This window comes from Nerophis ophidion, linkage group LG13 (assembly GCF_033978795.1).
Source record: "Nerophis ophidion isolate RoL-2023_Sa linkage group LG13, RoL_Noph_v1.0, whole genome shotgun sequence".
NCBI classification, from domain to species: Eukaryota; Metazoa; Chordata; class Actinopteri; order Syngnathiformes; family Syngnathidae; genus Nerophis; species Nerophis ophidion.
This window is the reverse complement of record NC_084623.1, coordinates 55,047,633-55,066,291: the sequence shown is the minus strand read 5'-3', so window position 1 is coordinate 55,066,291 and position 18,659 is coordinate 55,047,633. Positions and strand designations below refer to the sequence as shown.

Here is an 18,659-nt window from a genome sequence, read left to right as displayed (position 1 = left end):
CGTCAAAACGTTTAGAAGAAAAACTGAAATTTTATTAGGGCCCTTACTATGAGAGTTTGGAAATCTGAATTGGTGGAGCCCAGTTTTTTATAATCCGTGGGGCTTTTTTTTTCAAATTTTAAAAGGGAAATTATCAGGGCTTTTCGTGCATGTCAAGGGCCTCAAAAGGGCGTCAAAACGTAAAGAAGAAAAACTGAAATTTTATCAGGGCCCTTACTACGAGAGTTTGGAAATCTGAATTGGTGGAGCCCAGATTTTTATAATGCGTGGGGCTCTTTTTTTTCTAATTTTAAAAGGGAAATTATCAGGACTTTTCCGGCACGATAAGGACCTCAAAAGGCCGTCGAAACGTATGGAAAAAAAGACCAGAAATTTCCAAAAAGGACCCTTACTATCAAAGTTTGGAGGTAGAGAAGGAAATGCTCAACGAGGCCGTGAGTAAGAGCCCCATTTGTTACCCGTTGAGATAGTGTCACTGAAGGATTTTATTTAGCGAGAGTGACTCTCCAAAGGCGGGGCTGAGAGCAAATTAAACGGCATTAAAAGCAGCCGCCGTCCGATCTCTAACAGAGGCCGGGGTCGGCGTGTTCGAGGGCGGGTGTAAGGCCAGGCATGTAACACTAATTAAGACGGGGGTGGGGGGGTTATCAGGCTAATTAGAATATTACTCACCTGCTTCAGAGGGGGGGTCTGCCGGGGTTTAATCCAATCGGAAACATCCATTGTCCGTCTCAAATCCTTCTTCATCTTTTAGAGTCAAATCTCTTGAAGTTCGAATTGTGCCGGGTCCAAGTTAGAATCCACCCGTTCTTTGTGATTATGCAGTTTAGAGTGAATAAGTGTTGCTGTTACCCAGAATCCACCTGTGCTGAGCATTTGTAGATCCAAGTATGTTCTTCCCCGTCCTTGTCCACGGTTCCTTTGACCGTTTTGCGTCAGAGCACATCCGTATGGTTTCTCCCTGTCTATCAGAAAGCATCCATCACGGCCCGCGGAATCGACCGTGTTCGGCCGAGAGAAAAAAAAATAAAAAAAGCAGGATTTAATGAGAGTTAAACGGGTTCCATTAAAAGTGATTAAGATGACTCCGCTGACAGCTGGATCCTGCTGGAGCCGGCCAATCACCGTCGCCGAGTAATCCCATCCAGGAAGGAGGAGAGCGTGATAAGTCGATGAGCGGGGAGCCAGGCGGGAGACAAAAAGACGGCGGGGAGAAAAGAAGACAAACAGTAAAAAAGGCGCCTTCTTCTCCCTCGTTCGTTTCCACGTCGCGCCCGCGCTGTCGATGTCCGCACTCCGCTTTCAGGAAACCTCACGGTCCTGGACGGAGCAGAAGGAAAAAACAGGTTTGAACGTTTCAAGCGAGGAATCGATTGGAGGGCGAAGTACGGTGGGGGTTTCAAACGGACAAGACCGGGGTTTTTGGTTTTGGACATTTCCAATCGATCGCTACGTGCGTGGATCACGGGGAGCATGGCGGGCCGAAGGTCAGCGTTCGTGGGATGAAGGAATTCAGGCGGCGTTTTTATTTTTCGGCTGTCAAAACGATAAGGTCAGAAAATCACTGTGGAGAAGGCGGAGCCGACGGCGGGGTAGGACACGCTTTGGCCCTGCCCAAGATGGCGGCCAGGAGGCGGAGAATGCAGCGGAACGGAGAGGCGGGGCGTGGCGGGAGCGCCGCTGCATTCTCCGCCTCCGGTCCGCCATCTTGAGCAGGGCCAAAGCGTGTCCTACCCTGTCGGCACCGCCTCTCCACAATCACTAATATTAGTCACTTGTTAATTTACCCAAAAAATTAATTGAATTACTGACAGATTTGCTGTTTAATAAATGTAGTTTATTACCAGGGAAAGTAAATAATGCGTAACTTAAGAAAATGTTTAATAAAAATTAAAATTCTAATATCCGCCATATGCTTAGCGACGTTATCGAGGGTTTCAAATGAGTTTTTGTTAGCTTTAGCTTGAATATCATGTCGTATCTTTTTGTATAACAAACGGTGTATTGTTTGGATTGGCAGTTGTTGGTCACTTTAATCATTGATTTGTTGTTCATTATTCCAATTATGTACGTTTTGTTTTGTTCTGTCACGGTATGATGTTAGTACTACTACTACTAATAATAATAATAATCATATATTTTACTCTTAAAAATAACTTTACATTGAGTAAACAGCCTCAAAGTGCTACAGTGTATTAAAAAAAATATATATATAATAGAAAAAATTTAAAATAAAAACTAGAACAGTCTAATAGCTAGAACTAGCATGTATATATCTAAAAAAAAAGAAAAAAAAAGGCTTTTTTAAAAAAGAAAAGGGTTTATAAGCCTTTTTTTTAAATCATCCACAGTCTGTGGTGCCCTGAGGTGATCAGGGAGAGCGTTCCCACAGACTGGTAGCGGCCTAGCAGAAAGCCCGGTTTCGAAGGCACCATTAATGCTGAAAGGTCCATACAGGTTTTGGAGCAACATATGTTGTCATCCAAGCAACGTTATAATGGACGCCCCTGCTTATTTCAGCAAAATAATGCCAAGCCACGTGTTACAACAGCGTGGCTTTGTAGTAAAAGAGTGCGGGTACTTTCCTGGCCTGCCTGCAGTCCCATTAAAAATGTCTGGCGCATTATGAAGCGTAAAATACGACAACAAGACCCCGGACTGTTGAACAACTTAAGCTGTACATCAAGCAAGAATGGCAAAGAATTCCACTTTCAATGCTTCAACAATTAGTTTCCTCAGTTCCCAAACGTTTATTGAGTGTTAAAAGAAAATGTGATGTAACACAGTGGTGAACATGCCCTTTCCCAACTACTTTGGCAAGTGTTGCAGCCATGAAATTCTAAGTTAATTATTATTTGCAAAAAAAAATAAAAAGTTTATGAGTTTGAACATCAAATATGTTGTCTTTGTTGTGCATTCAACTGAATATGGGTTGAAAATGATTTGCAAATCATTGTATTCTGTTTATATTTACATCAAACACAATTTCCCAACTCATATGGAAACGGGGTTTGTAAGTCGGAGTCCACGTTTATCAATTCATGGTACTTCATGTGTTCTTGTTCCTCCTGTTTTCAAGGACATTATTATCTGACTGCTTGTCCTGGCTGCGATGAGGTGGCGACTTGTCCAGGGTGTACCCCGCCTTCCGCCCGATTGTAGCTGAGATAGGCGCCAGCGCCCCCCGCGACCTCAAAAGGGAATAAGCGGTAAAAAATGGATGGATGCTTGTCCTGGCTACCTGGGATCTGCAACAGATATTTGGGGGCTTGTCCGGGATCGGCAACGCCATTGATGGCTTGACGGTTGCCGATCCAGTGATGGTTTATGAACCCGAAGGCCAGAATGACTGCTTGTTACTGAAGTGATTCGGTGTGTCTGCGGTGCGGCTTCAAGGGGTTTGTGCCGAAAACGAAGCCCGGTCATACTTGTGCAACAACAATAAAGATCCATCCATCCGGGAAAAAAAAGGCAATTTTTTTGATATGCCGGCGTGAAGGAGGGACGGAAGTGTAATATCTGGTAGATGGATGAAGCTGTCTGCTTCCCCCGGCAGGTTATTGCGACGTAGGTGATTTTAAACGTGTCCATTTGTCAGGAGAACATTCCTAATTGCATTTGTCAGGAGGAATGTTTCCTGAAAGCGCTCGGGCTTTTAGCGTGGGTTAAAGAAGGAGGAAGTGTAATTATGGCGAGCGTATCCATCCATCACAACCTCCGCGCGTCCTCGGGCCGACTCGGGCCCCGCCGCGCCGTCCGTCCGCCGTCAAACTCAAGGCCCGGGGGCCAGATGTGGCCCGCCACTTCATTTTATTTGGCCCTCGAAAGCCTGGATATAATATGTATCAATAAAATACTGTACACTTTTTCTTACTAAATGTAATCCTTCTTTCTGTTTCGGGAGGAATGTAATCGCAAATGATCCATCCATCCATCCATCGTCTTCCGCTTATCCGAGGTCGGGTCGCGGGGGCAGCAGCCTAAGCAGGGAAGCCCAGACTTCCCTCTCCCCAGCCACTTCGTCTAGCTCTTCCCGGGGGATCCCGAGGCGTTCCCAGGCCAGCCGGGAGACATAGTCTTCCCAACGTGTCCTGGGTCTTCCCCGTGGCCTCCTACCGGCTGGATGTGCCCTAAACACCTCCCTAGGGAGGCGTTCGGGCGAAATCCTGACCAGATGCCCGAACCACCTCATCTGGCTCCTCTCCATGTGGAGGAGCAGCGGCTTTACTTTGAGTTCCTCCCGGATGGCAGAGCTTCTCATCCTAAGGCGGGGAAACTCATTTGGGCCGCTTGTACCCATGATCTTGTCCTTTCGGTCATGACCCAAAGCTCATGACCATAGGTGAGGATGGGAACGTAGATCGACCGGTAAATTGAGAGCTTTGCCTTCCGGCTCAGCTCCTTCTTCACCACAACGGATCGGTACAACGTCCGCATTACTGAAGACGCCGCACCGATCCGCCTGTCGATCTCACAATCCAGTCTTCCCCCACTTGTGAACAAGACTCCTAGGTACTTGAACTCCTCCACTTGGGGCAGGGTCTCCTCCCCAACCCGGAGATGGCACTCCAACCTTTTCCGCAAATCGCAAATGATGTTAAACTTAAATATTAAAATTGATCATATATTTTTGAAATATGAAATTTTTGGGACTTTTCATGCATGTTCAGGGCTCAAAAAGGGCCCTTACTATCTGAATTTGTGGAACCAAGTTTTCAATGTTTCGTTGGGCTCATTTTTTTTTATTTTCAAAGGGAGCCAATTTTGAATTTTTTTATTTTGGAAAGCCCCAAAATATGAAATTATCGGGACTTTTAACGGCCTCAAAAAGGTGTCAAAATGTATAGAAGAAAACACTGAAATTGTATTATGGCCCTTACTATCAGAGTTTGGAGTTTGGAATTTGTGGAGCCTGGTTTTTAATGTTTTGTAAACGTTTTGAAATTGTTATTTTGGAGAGCCCCAAAATATGAAATTGTCAGGACTTTTCGTGCATGTTAAGGGCCTCAAAAGGGCGTTGAAACGTATAGAAGAAAAAAACTGAAATTTTATCAGGGCCCTTACTATTAGAGTTTGGAGATCGGAATTTGAGGAGCCCGGGTTTTAAGGTTTCTTTGGGCTTATTCTTTCAATTTTTTTAAAAGGGAGCCAATTTTGACATTTTTATTTTGGAGAGCCCCAAAATATGAAATTAGCGGGACTTTTTGTGCATGTTAAGGGCCTCAAAAGGGCATCGAAACGTATAAAAGAAAAAACGGAAATTTTAATAGGGCCCTTACTATCAGAGTTTGAAGATCGGAATTGGTAGAGCCCGGTTTTTAACGTTTCAAAATTTTTATTTTGGAGAGCCCAAAAATATGAAATTGTCAGGAATTTTCGTGCATGTTAAGGGCCTCAAAAGGGTGTCGAAACTCATAGAATTAAAAACTGAAATTTTATTAGGGCACTTACAATCACAGTTTGTGGAGCCCAGTTTTTAACATTTTGATGGGCTCATCCTTTTAAATTTTACAAGATATCCAGTTTTTATTTTTTTATTTTTGAGAGCCCCAAAATATGAAATCATCGGGACTTTTCGTGCATGTTAAGAGCCTTAAAAAGTTGTCGAAACATATGAAGAAAAAACTGAAATTTTATTAGGGCCCTTACTACCAGAGTTTGGAGATCGGAATTGGTGGAGCCCAGTTTTTAACGTTCCGTTAACGTTTAGAAATGTTTTATTTTGGAAAACCCCAAAATATGAAATTGTCAGGACTTTTCGTGCATGTTAAGGGCCTCAAAAGAGCGTCGAAACGTACGGAACTAAAACCTGAAATTTTATTAGTGCCCTTACTATCAAAGTTTGTGGAGCCCAGTTTTTAACGTTTCATTGGGCTAATTTTTACTATCAATTCTGAAATTATCAGGACTTTTCATGCATGTTAAGGACCTCAAAAGGGTGTCAAAACGTATAGAATTAAAAACTGAAATTTTATCAGGGCCCTTACTATTAGAGTTTAGAGATCGGAATTGGTGGAGCCCAGTTTTTAACATTTTGTTAACGTTTAGAAATGTTTTATTTTGGAGAGCCCCAAAATATGAAATTGTCAGGACTTTTTGTGCATGCTAAGGGGCCTCGAAACGTATAGAATTAAAAACTTAAATTTTATTAGGGCCTTTACTATCTGAATTCGTGCAGCCCAGTTTTCAACGTTTCGTTGGGCTCATTTTTTCCAATTTTAAAAGGGACCAAATTTTGAAATTTTTATTGTGTAGAGACCCAAATTATGAAATTATCAGGACTTTTCATGCATGTTAAGGGCCTCAAAAAGGCATCGAAACGTATAGAACAAAAAACTGAAATTTTATTAGGTTCCTTACCATAATTTTAAACGTTTTAAAATTTTTATTTTGGAGAGCCCCAACATATGAAATTGTCAGGACTTTTCGTGCATGTTAAGGACCTCAAAAGGGCGTCAAAACGTATCCATCCATCCATTTTCTACTGCTTATTCCCTTTTGGGGTCGCGGGGGGTGCTGGCGCCTATCTCAGCTACAATCGGGCGGAAGGCGGCGTGCACCCTGGACAAGTCGCCACCTCATCGCAGGCGAACGTATAGAATTCCATCCATCCATCCATTTTCTACCGCTTATTCCCTTTTGGGGTCGCGGGGGGCGCTGGCGCCTATCTCAGCTACAATCGGGCAGAAGGCGGGATACACCCTGGACAAGTCGCCAGCTCATCGCAGGCGAACGTATAGAATTCCATCCATCCATCCATTTCTACCGCTTATTCCCTTTTGGGGTCGCGGGGGGCGCTGGCGCCTATCTCAGCTACAATCGGGCGGAAGGCGGCGTGCACCCTGGACAAGTCGCCACCTCATCGCAGGCGAACGTATAGAATTCCATCCATCCATCCATTTTCTACCGCTTATTCCCTTTTGGGGTCGCGGGGGGCACTGGCGCCTATCTCAGCTACAATCGGGCGGAAGGCGGGGTACACCCTGGACAAGTCGCCACCTCATCGCAGGCGAACGTATAGAATTCCATCCATCCATCCATTTTCTACCGCTTATTCCCTTTTGGGGTCGCGGGGGGCGCTGGCGCCTATCTCAGCTACAATCGGGCAGAAGGCGGGATACACCCTGGACAAGTCGCCACCTCATCGCAGGCGAACGTATAGAATTCCATCCATCCATCCATTTTCTACCGCTTATTCCCTTTTGGGGTCACGGGGGGCGCTGGCGCCTATCTCAGCTACAATCGGGCGGAAGGCGGCGTGCACCCTGGACAAGTCGCCACCTCATCGCAGGCGAACGTATAGAATTCCATCCATCCATCCATTTTCTACCGCTTATTCCCTTTTGGGGTCGCGGGGGGCGCTGGCGCCTATCTCAGCTACAATCAGGCGGAAGGCGTGGTACACCCTGGACAAGTCGCCACCTCATCGCAGGCGAACGTATAGAATTCCATCCATCCATCCATTTTCTACCGGTTATTCCCTTTTGGGGTCGCGGGGGGCGCTGGTGCCTATCTCAGCTACAATCGGGCGGAAGGCGGGGTACACCTTGGACAAGTCGCCACCTCATCGCAGGCGAACGTATAGAATTCCATCCATCCATCCATTTTTCTACCGCTTATTCCCTTTTGGGGTCGCGGGGGGCGCTGGCGCCTATCTCAGCTACAATCGGGCGGAAGGCGGGGTACACCTTGGACAAGTCGCCACCTCATCGCAGGCGAACGTATAGAATTCCATCCATCCATCCATTTTCTACCGCTTATTCCCTTTTGGGGTCACGGGGGGCACTGGCGCCTATCTCAGCTACAATCGGGCGGAAGGCGGCGTGCACCCTGGACAAGTCGCCACCTCATCGCAGGCGAACGTATAGAATTCCATCCATCCATCCATTTTCTACCGCTTATTCCCTTTTGGGGTCGCGGGGGGCACTGGCGCCTATCTCAGCTACAATCGGGCGGAAGGCGGGGTACACCCTGGACAAGTCGCCACCTCATCGCAGGCGAACGTATAGAATTCCATCCATCCATCCATTTTCTACCGCTTATTCCCTTTTGGGGTCGCGGGGGGCGCTGGTGCCTATCTCAGCTACAATCGGGCGGAAGGCGGCGTGCACCCTGGACAAGTCGCCACCTCATCGCAGGCGAACGTATAGAATTCCATCCATCCATCCATTTTCTACCGCTTATTCCCTTTTGGGGTCGCGGGGGGCGCTGGCGCCTATCTCAGCTACAATCGGGCAGAAGGCGGGATACACCCTGGACAAGTCGCCAGCTCATCGCAGGCGAACGTATAGAATTCCATCCATCCATCCATTTCCTACCGCTTATTCCCTTTTGGGGTCACGGGGGGCGCTGGCGCCTATCTCAGCTACAATCGGGCGGAAGGCGGGGTACACCCTGGACAAGTCGCCACCTCATCGCAGGCGAACGTATAGAATTCCATCCATCCATTCATTTTCTACCGCTTATTCCCTTTTGGGGTCGCGGGGGGCGCTGGCGCCTATCTCAGCTACAATCGAGCGGAAGGCGGGGTACACCCTGGACAAGTCGCCACCTCATCGGAGGCGAACGTATAGAATTCCATCCATCCATCCATTTCTACCGCTTATTCCCTTTTGGGGTCGCGGGGGGCGCTGGCGCCTATCTCAGCTACAATCGAGCGGAAGGCGGGGTACACCCTGGACAAGTCGCCACCTCATCGCAGGCGAACGTATAGAATTCCATCCATCCATCCATTTTCTACCGCTTATTCCCTTTTGGGGTCGCGGGGGGCGCTGGCGCCTATCTCAGCTACAATCGGGCGGAAGGCGGGGTGCACCCTGGACAAGTCGCCACCTCATCGCAGGCGAACGTATAGAATTCCATCCATCCATCCATTTTCTACCGCTTATTCCCTTTTGGGGTCGCGGGGGGCGCTGGCGCCTACCTCAGCTACAATCGGGCGGAAGGCGGGGTGCACCCTGGACAAGTCGCCACCTCATCGCAGGCGAACGTATAGAATTCCATCCATCCATCCATTTTTCTACCGCTTATTCCCTTTTGGGGTCACGGGGGGCGCTGGCGCCTATCTCAGCTACAATCGGGCAGAAGGCGGGATACACCCTGGACAAGTCGCCAGCTCATCGCAGGCGAACGTATAGAATTCCATCCATCCATCCATTTCTACCGCTTATTCCCTTTTGGGGTCGCGGGGGGCGCTGGCGCCTATCTCAGCTACAATCGGGCGGAAGGCGGGGTACACCTTGGACAAATCGCCACCTCATCGCAGGCGAACGTATAGAATTCCATCCATCCATCCATTTTCTACCGCTTATTCCCTTTTGGGGTCGCGGGGGGCGCTGGCGCCTATCTCAGCTACAATCGAGCGGAAGGCGGGGTACACCCTGGACAAGTCGCCACCTCATCGGAGGCGAACGTATAGAATTCCATCCATCCATCCATTTCTACCGCTTATTCCCTTTTGGGGTCGCGGGGGGCGCTGGCGCCTATCTCAGCTACAATCGAGCGGAAGGCGGGGTACACCCTGGACAAGTCGCCACCTCATCGCAGGCGAACGTATAGAATTCCATCCATCCATCCATTTTCTACCGCTTATTCCCTTTTGGGGTCGCGGGGGGCGCTGGCGCCTATCTCAGCTACAATCGGGCGGAAGGCGGGGTGCACCCTGGACAAGTCGCCACCTCATCGCAGGCGAACGTATAGAATTCCATCCATCCATCCATTTTCTACCGCTTATTCCCTTTTGGGGTCGCGGGGGGCGCTGGCGCCTACCTCAGCTACAATCGGGCGGAAGGCGGGGTGCACCCTGGACAAGTCGCCACCTCATCGCAGGCGAACGTATAGAATTCCATCCATCCATCCATTTTTCTACCGCTTATTCCCTTTTGGGGTCACGGGGGGCGCTGGCGCCTATCTCAGCTACAATCGGGCAGAAGGCGGGATACACCCTGGACAAGTCGCCAGCTCATCGCAGGCGAACGTATAGAATTCCATCCATCCATCCATTTCTACCGCTTATTCCCTTTTGGGGTCGCGGGGGGCGCTGGCGCCTATCTCAGCTACAATCGGGCGGAAGGCGGGGTACACCTTGGACAAATCGCCACCTCATCGCAGGCGAACGTATAGAATTCCATCCATCCATCCATTTTCTACCGCTTATTCCCTTTTGGGGTCGCGGGGGGCGCTGGCGCCTATCTCAGCTACAATCGGGCGGAAGGCGGGGTACACCCTGGACAAGTCGCCACCTCATCGCAGGCGAACGTATAGAATTCCATCCATCCATCCATTTTCTACCGCTTATTCCCTTTTGGGGTCGCGGGGGGCGCTGGCGCCTATCTCAGCTACAATCGGGCAGAAGGCGGGGTACACCCAGGACAAGTCGCCACCTCATCGCAGGCGAACGTATAGAATTCCATCCATCCATCCATTTTCTACCGCTTATTCCCTTTTGGGGTCGCGGGGGGCGCTGGCGCCTATCTCAGCTACAATCGGGCGGAAGACGGGATACACCCTGGACAAGTCGCCACCTCATCGCAGGCGAACGTATAGAATTAAAAACTGAAATTTTTTCAGGGCCCTTATTATTAGAGTTTGAAGATCGGAGTTTGTGGAGCCCAGTTTTTAACGCCCCCGGCGGAACCGAGCACGCCTCGCCGCCACCATGATGGCACAAGCGATAACAACGTAGGATATTAAGGAGTAGGACAGATTGAAGTGGAAACGTGCCAGGATGCAGAGACCAGGGCAAATGAAGTGTAGAACTAAACAATTAGGGCAAAGTAGGCGAGGAATGTGGCGAACAGGTGGAAGGTTATGGACACTGCAGGGATGAGATTCATGTGGGGAGGCATGGGAAGACCCTCGGGAGGAGAAGGCACCCAATGGAGAACGAGCGGGCAAAGGAGAGCATTTCCAGGATCCAAACACCTGCTTTCATCTTCTTGTGTTTGTGTTGTCAGGCATTGAGGTGGTCAGCACGGTTTACCCTTCAATCAATCAATCAATGTTTATTTATATAGCCCCAAATCACAAATGTCTCAAAGGACTGCACAAATCATTACGACTACAACATCCTCGGAAGAACCCACAAAAGGGCAAGGAAAACTCACACCCAGTGGGCAGGGAGAATTCACATCCAGTGGGACGCCAGTGACAATGCTGACTATGAGAAACCTTGGAGAGGACCTCAGATGTGGGCAACCCCCCCCCTCTAGGGGACCGAAAGCAATGGATGTCGAGCGGGTCTAACATGATACTGTGAAAGTTCAATCCATAGTGGCTCCAAGACAGCAGTGAGAGTTCCGTCCACAGGAAACCATCTCAAGCGGATCAGCAGCGTAGAGATGTCCCCAACCGATACAGGCGAGCGGTCCATCCTGGGTCCCGACGAGCGGTCCATCCTGGGTCTCGACTCTGGACAGTCAGTACTTCATCCATGGTCATCGGACCGGACCCCCTCCACAAGGGAGGGGGGGACATAGGAGAAAGAAAAGAAAAGAAGCGGCAGATCAACTGGTCTAAAAAGGAGGTCTATTTAAAGGCTAGAGTATACAGATGAGTTTTAAGATGAGACTTAAATGCTTCTACTGAGGTAGCATCTCGAACTGTTACCGGGAGGGCATTCCAGAGTACTGGAGCCCGAACGGAAAACGCTCTATAGCCCGCAGACTTTTTTTGAGCTCTAGGAATCACTTAATGTCTTTTTTTTCAACCCTAAATCTACTGCACAGATTTACTTGACCGACTTAATCCGTGCATTTTTTTCTGATTGTGGCTTTAACATTGACATGAGTCATTCATTTAGTCCAGGGGTAGGGAACCTATGGCTCTCGAGCCAGATGTGGCTCTTTTAATGACTGCATCTGGCTCTCAGATAAATCCTAACTGACGTTGCTTAACACGATAAGTAATGAATAATTCCGCCGGTAATCGCAGTGTTGAAAAGTACGTTCAAAACGTAAAACATTCTCATGCATTTGAATCCATCCATCCGTTTCTATCGCACCTGTTCAAGAAGTCGCATTAATGGTAAAAAGTATTTTTATTTACTGTTGGTTAGCTTCAGAATAACAAAGTAATTATCAATCAATCAATCAATGTTTATTTATATAGCCCCAAATCACAAATGTCTCAAAGGACTGCACAAATCATTACGACTACAACATCCTCGGAAGAACCCACAAAAGGGCAAGGAAAACTCACACCCAGTGGGCAGGGAGAATTCACATCCAGTGGGACGCCAGTGACAATGCTGACTATGAGAAACCTTGGAGAGGACCTCAGATGTGGGCAACCCCCCCCCCTCTAGGGGACCGAAAGCAATGGATGTCGAGCGGGTCTAACATGATACTGTGAAAGTTCAATCCATAGTGGCTCCAAAACGATTGAGAGACTTATTATACTCTAAAAATGTTGGTCTTACTTAAAAATACATGCATTTAGTTGGTGTAATCAGGAAAAGTCCAAATAAAAGAGACGCCGTCGAATTATTTTGTCAGAGCGTGGGACGACACTGTACCAGGGTGCAGGTCTGCGGGTTTCTCCTCATTGAGCTAAATTGAATCCTGTCTCTGTTTAATTCCTTGCTTCTTGTCTGTTTCATAGATGTCATCAGTGTTTGAACCTGACAGTTGCATTCTGTGTTCAAAATGTTGTACGGCTCTCCCGGAAATACATTTTAAAATATTTAGCTTTCATGGCTTTCTCAGCCAAAAAGGTTCCCGACCCCTGATTTAGTCTGTCAATCACAATCCTTATGTAAGACACGTACACGTGACTTTTGATAGTTATATATTCTAACAAAGTGCAGATTGGATTTTAACCTATTTAAAACATGTCATCAAAATTCTAAAATTAATCTTAATCAGGAAAAATGACTAAAAATGTTCCATAAATTATTCTATTAATTTTTTCCAAAAGATTCGAATTAGCTTAGTTTTTCTCTTCATTTTTTTCCGGTTTAATTTTTACTTCTGAAGAGTCGAAATTGAAGATAAGCTATGTTTCAAAATGTAATTTTCAATTTTTTTCGCGTTTTCTCCTCTTTTAAATCATTCAATTAAGTGTTTTTTTCATCATTTATTCTCTACAAAAAACTTCCATAAAAGGAAAAAAAAATGTACGACGGAAAGACGGACAGAAATACAATTTATTTAAGTGTGTATCAAACTGGTAGCCCTTTGCATTAATCAGTACCCAAGAATAGCTCTTGGTTCTAAAATTAATCATCCTTCCATCCATTTTCTACCGCTTATTCCCTTTTTTTGGGGGGCTCACGGGGGGCGCTGGCGCCTATCTCAGCTACAATCGGTCGGAAGGCGGGGTACACCCTGGACAAGTCGCCACCTCATCGCAGGGCCAACACAGATAGACAGACAACATTCACACTCACATTCACACACTAGGGCCATTTTAGTGTTGTAAAATTAATCTTAATCAGGAAAAATTACTAAAAATGTTCCATAAATTATTTTATTAATTTTTTCAAAAAGATTCAAATGAGCTACTTTTTCTCTTCATGTTTTTTCGGTTGAATGTTTAATTTTGAAGAGTCGAAATTGAAGATAAGATATGTTTCAAAATTTTATCTTTATTTTTTGCGTGTTTTCTCCTCTTTTAAGTCGTTCAATTAAGTGGATTATATTTATATAGCGCTTTTTTCTAGTGACTCAAAGTGCTTTACATAGTGAAACCCAATATCTAAGTTACATTTAAACCAGTGGGAGCAGGTGGGTAAAGTGTCTTGCCCAAGGACACAACGGCAGTGACTAGGATGGCGGAAGCGGGAATCGAACCTGCAACCCTCAAGTTGCTGGCACGGCCACTCTACCAACCGAGCTATACCGCCACAGTATTTTTTTCATCATTTAATCTCTACAAAAACCTACCGTAAAAGGGAAAAAAATGTACGACGGAATAGCAGACAGAAATACAATTGATTTAAGTGTGTATCAAACTGGTAGCCCTTTGCATTAATCAGTACCCAAGAATAGCTCTTGGTTTCAAAAAGGTTGGTGACCCCTGCTCCAAAGCATTCACACATTAATCCAGAAATGAACAATAATGGACATCAGTGGATGGAAAAAGAGCTAGTTGTCTATCAAAAATTGTTGTCTATCACTCACATGTTATGCATTATAAATCGTAAATTAACATTAGCAAAAGTCAGCGAGATTATAAATCCTGTCTAAAACTTGTCACTCATCCTCTGTATATTCAGGCTCAAAAATATAAGTTTCTGGATCATAATTTGTCCCAAAGTCGTCTTCGGTATCTCTCATGAAGTCTGCCATGATTAATAGTGTTGTAGTTGTTGTTTTTGTTGTGGAGAGCTAACTAGCTTATGATGCTATATTAACATATTGAGCTTGCCTCTCACCTTTATAGTAGAAGACGTAAACCGAGAAGTTGGTCAACTTTGACATCCAACTTATAAAAGACACAAAAGTACGCTCGAATGTGGCACTTTTTTTTAACAATTTGTGAATATTTTGATTAATTCTTCATCCTAACAGGAAGATATAAACATCCCATAAATCGGCATCCCAGCGAAAGTGTTTTTTTCATTATGTTCGTAGTTTGTATTTCTTAGCAATACTTCTACATGATGCTTAGTGTTTCACTAAAGCTGCATTTGTTTAGCACAAAGCTTCTAAAACTTGTCACTCATCCTCTTTATATTCAGGCTCAAAAATATATGTTTCTGGATCATAATTTGTCCCAAAGTCATCTTCGGTATCTCTCATGAAGTCTGCCATGATTAATAGTGTTGTAGTTGTTGTTTTTGTTGTGGAGAGCTAACTAGCTTATGATGCTATATTAACATATTGAGCTTGCCTCTCACCTTTATAGTAGAAGACGTAAACCGAGAAGTTGGTCAACTTTGACATCCAACTTATAAAAGACACAAAAGTACGCTCGAATGTGGCACTTTTTTTTAACAATTTGTGAATATTTTGATTAATTCTTCATCCTAACAGGAAGATATAAACATCCCATAAATCGGCATCCCAGCGAAAGTGTTTTTTTCATTATGTTCGTAGTTTGTATTTCTTAGCAATACTACTACATGTTGCTTAGTGTTTCACTAAAGCTGCATTTGTTTAGCACACAGCTTCTAAAACTTGTCACTCATCCTCTTTATATTCAGGCTCAAAAATATATGTTTCTGGATCATAATTTGTCCCAAAGTCATCTTCGGTATCTCTCATGAGGTCTGCCATGATTAATAGTGTTGTAGTTGTTGTTTTTGTTGTGGAGAGCTAACTAGCTTATGATGCTATATTAACATATTGAGCTTGCCTCTCACCTTTATAGTAAAAGACGTAAACCGAGAAGTTGGTCAACTTTGACATCCAACTTATAAAAGACACAAAAATACGCTCGAATGTGGCACTCTTTTTTTTTTTTTTGTAATTTGTGAATATTTTTATTAATTCTTCATCCTAACAGGAAGATATAAACATCCCATAAATCGGCATCCCAGCGAAAGTGTTTTTTTTCATTATGTTCGTAGTTTGTATTTCTTAGCAATACTACTACATGTTGCTTAGTGTTTCACTAAAGCTGCATTTGTTTAGCACACAGCTTCTAAAACTTCTCACTCATCCTCTGTTTATTCAGGCTCAAAAATATACGTTTCTGGATCATGAATTGTCCCAAAGTCGTCTTTGTTGTCTCTCATGAAGTCAGTTATGATCGGTAGTGTTGTTGTTGTTGTTGTTGTTGTTATAAAGAGCTAACTACCTCATGATGCTATATTGACATATTAAGCTGCTGCATCTCCTATTCGTTGGTGAAAGTTGATTCCAAATTATAAATCATGCCTCTCACCAGGATATGAGAAGGTTCTGGACATAAACCGAGCAGTTGGTCAACTTTGATATCCAATTTATAAAAAAAAACATGTAAATACGCTCAAATGTGGCACTTTTTCTTAACCATATGTGAATATTATGATTAATTCTTCATCCTAACAGGAAGATATAAACATCCCATCAGTCGGCATCTCTGCGAGAGCAGACATTGTACAGTAAGTGGTTCTTTTATTATGTTTGTAGTTTGTATTTCTTAGCAATACTACAACATGATGCTTCATGTTTCACTAAAGCTGCATCTGTTTAGCACACATCTTCTAAAACTTGTCACTCATCCTCTGTATGTTCAGGCTCAAAAATATATGTTTCTGGATCAAAGGTTGTCCCAAAGTTGTCTTTGTTGTCTCTCATGAAGTTTGCCATGATTGGTAGTTTTGTTGTTGTAGAGAGCTAACTAGCATAGGATGCTCTATTGACACATTGAGCTGCTGCATTCCTTCTGAGTTGGTGAAAGTTAATTCCAGATTATAAATCATGCCTCTCACCTTTATAGTAGAAGGTTGTCGACGTAAAAAGAGAAGTTGGTCAACTTAAGACCCGGAGATGGTGAGAAAGACATGAAAAGACGCCCGATTGCGGCACTTTAAAAAAAAACAACACACATTTGTGACTATTTTGATTATTTCTCCATCCTAACAGGAATATATAAACATCCCATCAGTCGGCATTTCAGCAAGAGCAGACATTGTACAGTAAGTGTTATTTTTTCATTATGTTCGTAGTTTGTATTTCTGAGCAATACTGCAACATGATGCTTAGTGTTTCACTAAAGCTGCATCCGTTTATCGCACAGCTTCTAAAACTTGTCACTCATCCTCTGTATATCCAGGTTCAAAAATATACGTGTCTGGATCATAAATTGTCCCAAAGTCGTCTTTATTGTCTCACATGAAGTCTCCCATGATTAGTAGTGTTGTTGTTGTTGTTGTTGTAGAGAGCTAACTAGCTTATGATGCTATATTGACATATTGAGCTGCTGCATCGCCTCTTAATTGGTGAAAGTTAATTCCAAATGATAAATCATGCCTCTCACCTTTATAGTAGAAGACATAAACCGAGAAGTTGGTCAACTTTTATATCCAACTTATAAAGGACGAAAATACGCTCTAATGTAGCACTTTTTTCAAACTATTTGTGAATATTTTGATTAATTATTCATTCTAAAAGGAAGATATAAACATCCCATCAGTCGGCATCCCAGCGAAAGCAGACATTGTACAGTAAGTGTTTTTTTCATTATGTTTGTAGTTTGTATTTCTTAGCAATACTACTACATGATGCTTAGTGTTTCACTAAAGCTGCATCTGTTTAGCACACAGCTTCTAAAACTTGTCACTCATTTTCAGTATATTCAGCCTCAAAAATATGCGTTTCTGGATCGTAAATTGTCCCAAAGTGGTCTTTGGTATCTCTCATGAAGTCTGCCATGATTAGTAGTGTTGTTTTTGCTGTTGTTGTTGTAGAGAGCTAACAAATTTATGATACTATATTGACATATTGAGCTGCTGCATCGCCTCTTAATTGGTGAAAGTTAATTCCAAATTATAAATCATGCCTCTCACCTTTATAGTAGAAGACGTAAACCGAGAAGTTGGTCAACTTTTATATCCAACTTATAAAGGACGAAAATACGCTCTAATGTAGCACTTTTTTCAAACTATTTGTGAATATTTTGATTAATTCTTCATTCTAAAAGGAAGATATAAACATCCCATCAGTTGGCATTTCAGTGAGAGCAGACATTGTACAGCAAGTGGTTGTTTCATTATGTTCGTAGTTTGTATTTCTTAGCAATACTACTACATGATGCTTAGTGTTTCACTAAAGCTGCATCTGTTTAGCACACAGCTTCTAAAACTTGTCACTCATCTTCAGTATATTCAGCCTCAAAAATATGCGTTTCTGGATCGTAAATTGTCCCAAAGTGGTCTTTGGTATCTCTCATGAAGTCTGCCATGATTAGTAGTGTTGTTTTTGCTGTTGTTGTTGTAGAGAGCTAACAACTTTATGATACTATATTGACATATTAAGCTGCTGCATCGCCTCTGAGTTGGTGAAAGTTAATTCCAGAAGGTTGTGAACATAAACCGATAAGTTGGTCATCTTAAGACCCGGAGATGATCAGAAAGACATGAAAAGACGCTCGATTGCGGCACTTCAAAAAAAACAAAAAACATTTGTGAGTATTATGATTATTTTTTCATCCAAACAGGAAGATATAAACATCCCATCAGTCGGCATCCATGCGAGAGCAGACATTGTACAGTAAGTGGTTATTTTATTATGTTCATAATTTGTATTTCAATACTGCTTAATGTTTCACTAAAACTGCATCTGTTAAGCACACAGCCTCTAAAACTTGTCAGTCATCCTCTGTATGTTCAGGCTCAAAAATAATACGTTCCTGGAACATAATTTGGCCAAAAGTTTTTATAGTCTCATTTTGTCTGCAATGATGAGTAGTGTTGTTGTCATGGAAGGGACAAAAAAACTAATGTTTATGATCCATCCATCTATTTTCTACCGCTTATTCCCTTTTGGGGTCGCGGGGGGCGCTGGCGCCTATCTCAGCTACAATCGGGCGGAAGGACGGGTACACCCTGGACAAGTCGCCACAACACAAATAGACAGACAACAAATGTTTATGATGTGTATGTGAAATTAATACGCTGCCGTATGCTTAAAATGAGAAAAATATGTAAACAATGCATGTTATTCTGAATGTGCCTGTTACTACTTTACAGCGTTGATGGAGGTTGTTGAAGTGGATATTATATAGCGCTTTTT

At 44.1% G+C, this 18,659-nt stretch overlaps 1 protein-coding gene across 1 annotated transcript in view; it reads right to left on the bottom strand.

Moving 5' to 3' along the window:
• zgc:172282 (leucine-rich repeat and fibronectin type III domain-containing protein 1-like protein) overlaps positions 1–18,659 on the bottom strand; it is a 473,431-nt gene that overhangs the window by 29,777 nt on the left and 424,995 nt on the right. The window contains exon 10 of the mRNA XM_061919227.1: positions 673–1,320. Within this exon, the coding sequence (XP_061775211.1) occupies positions 1,313–1,320 (8 nt within the window). The 3' untranslated portion in view covers positions 673–1,312. The remainder of the gene's footprint in view (positions 1–672; positions 1,321–18,659) is intronic.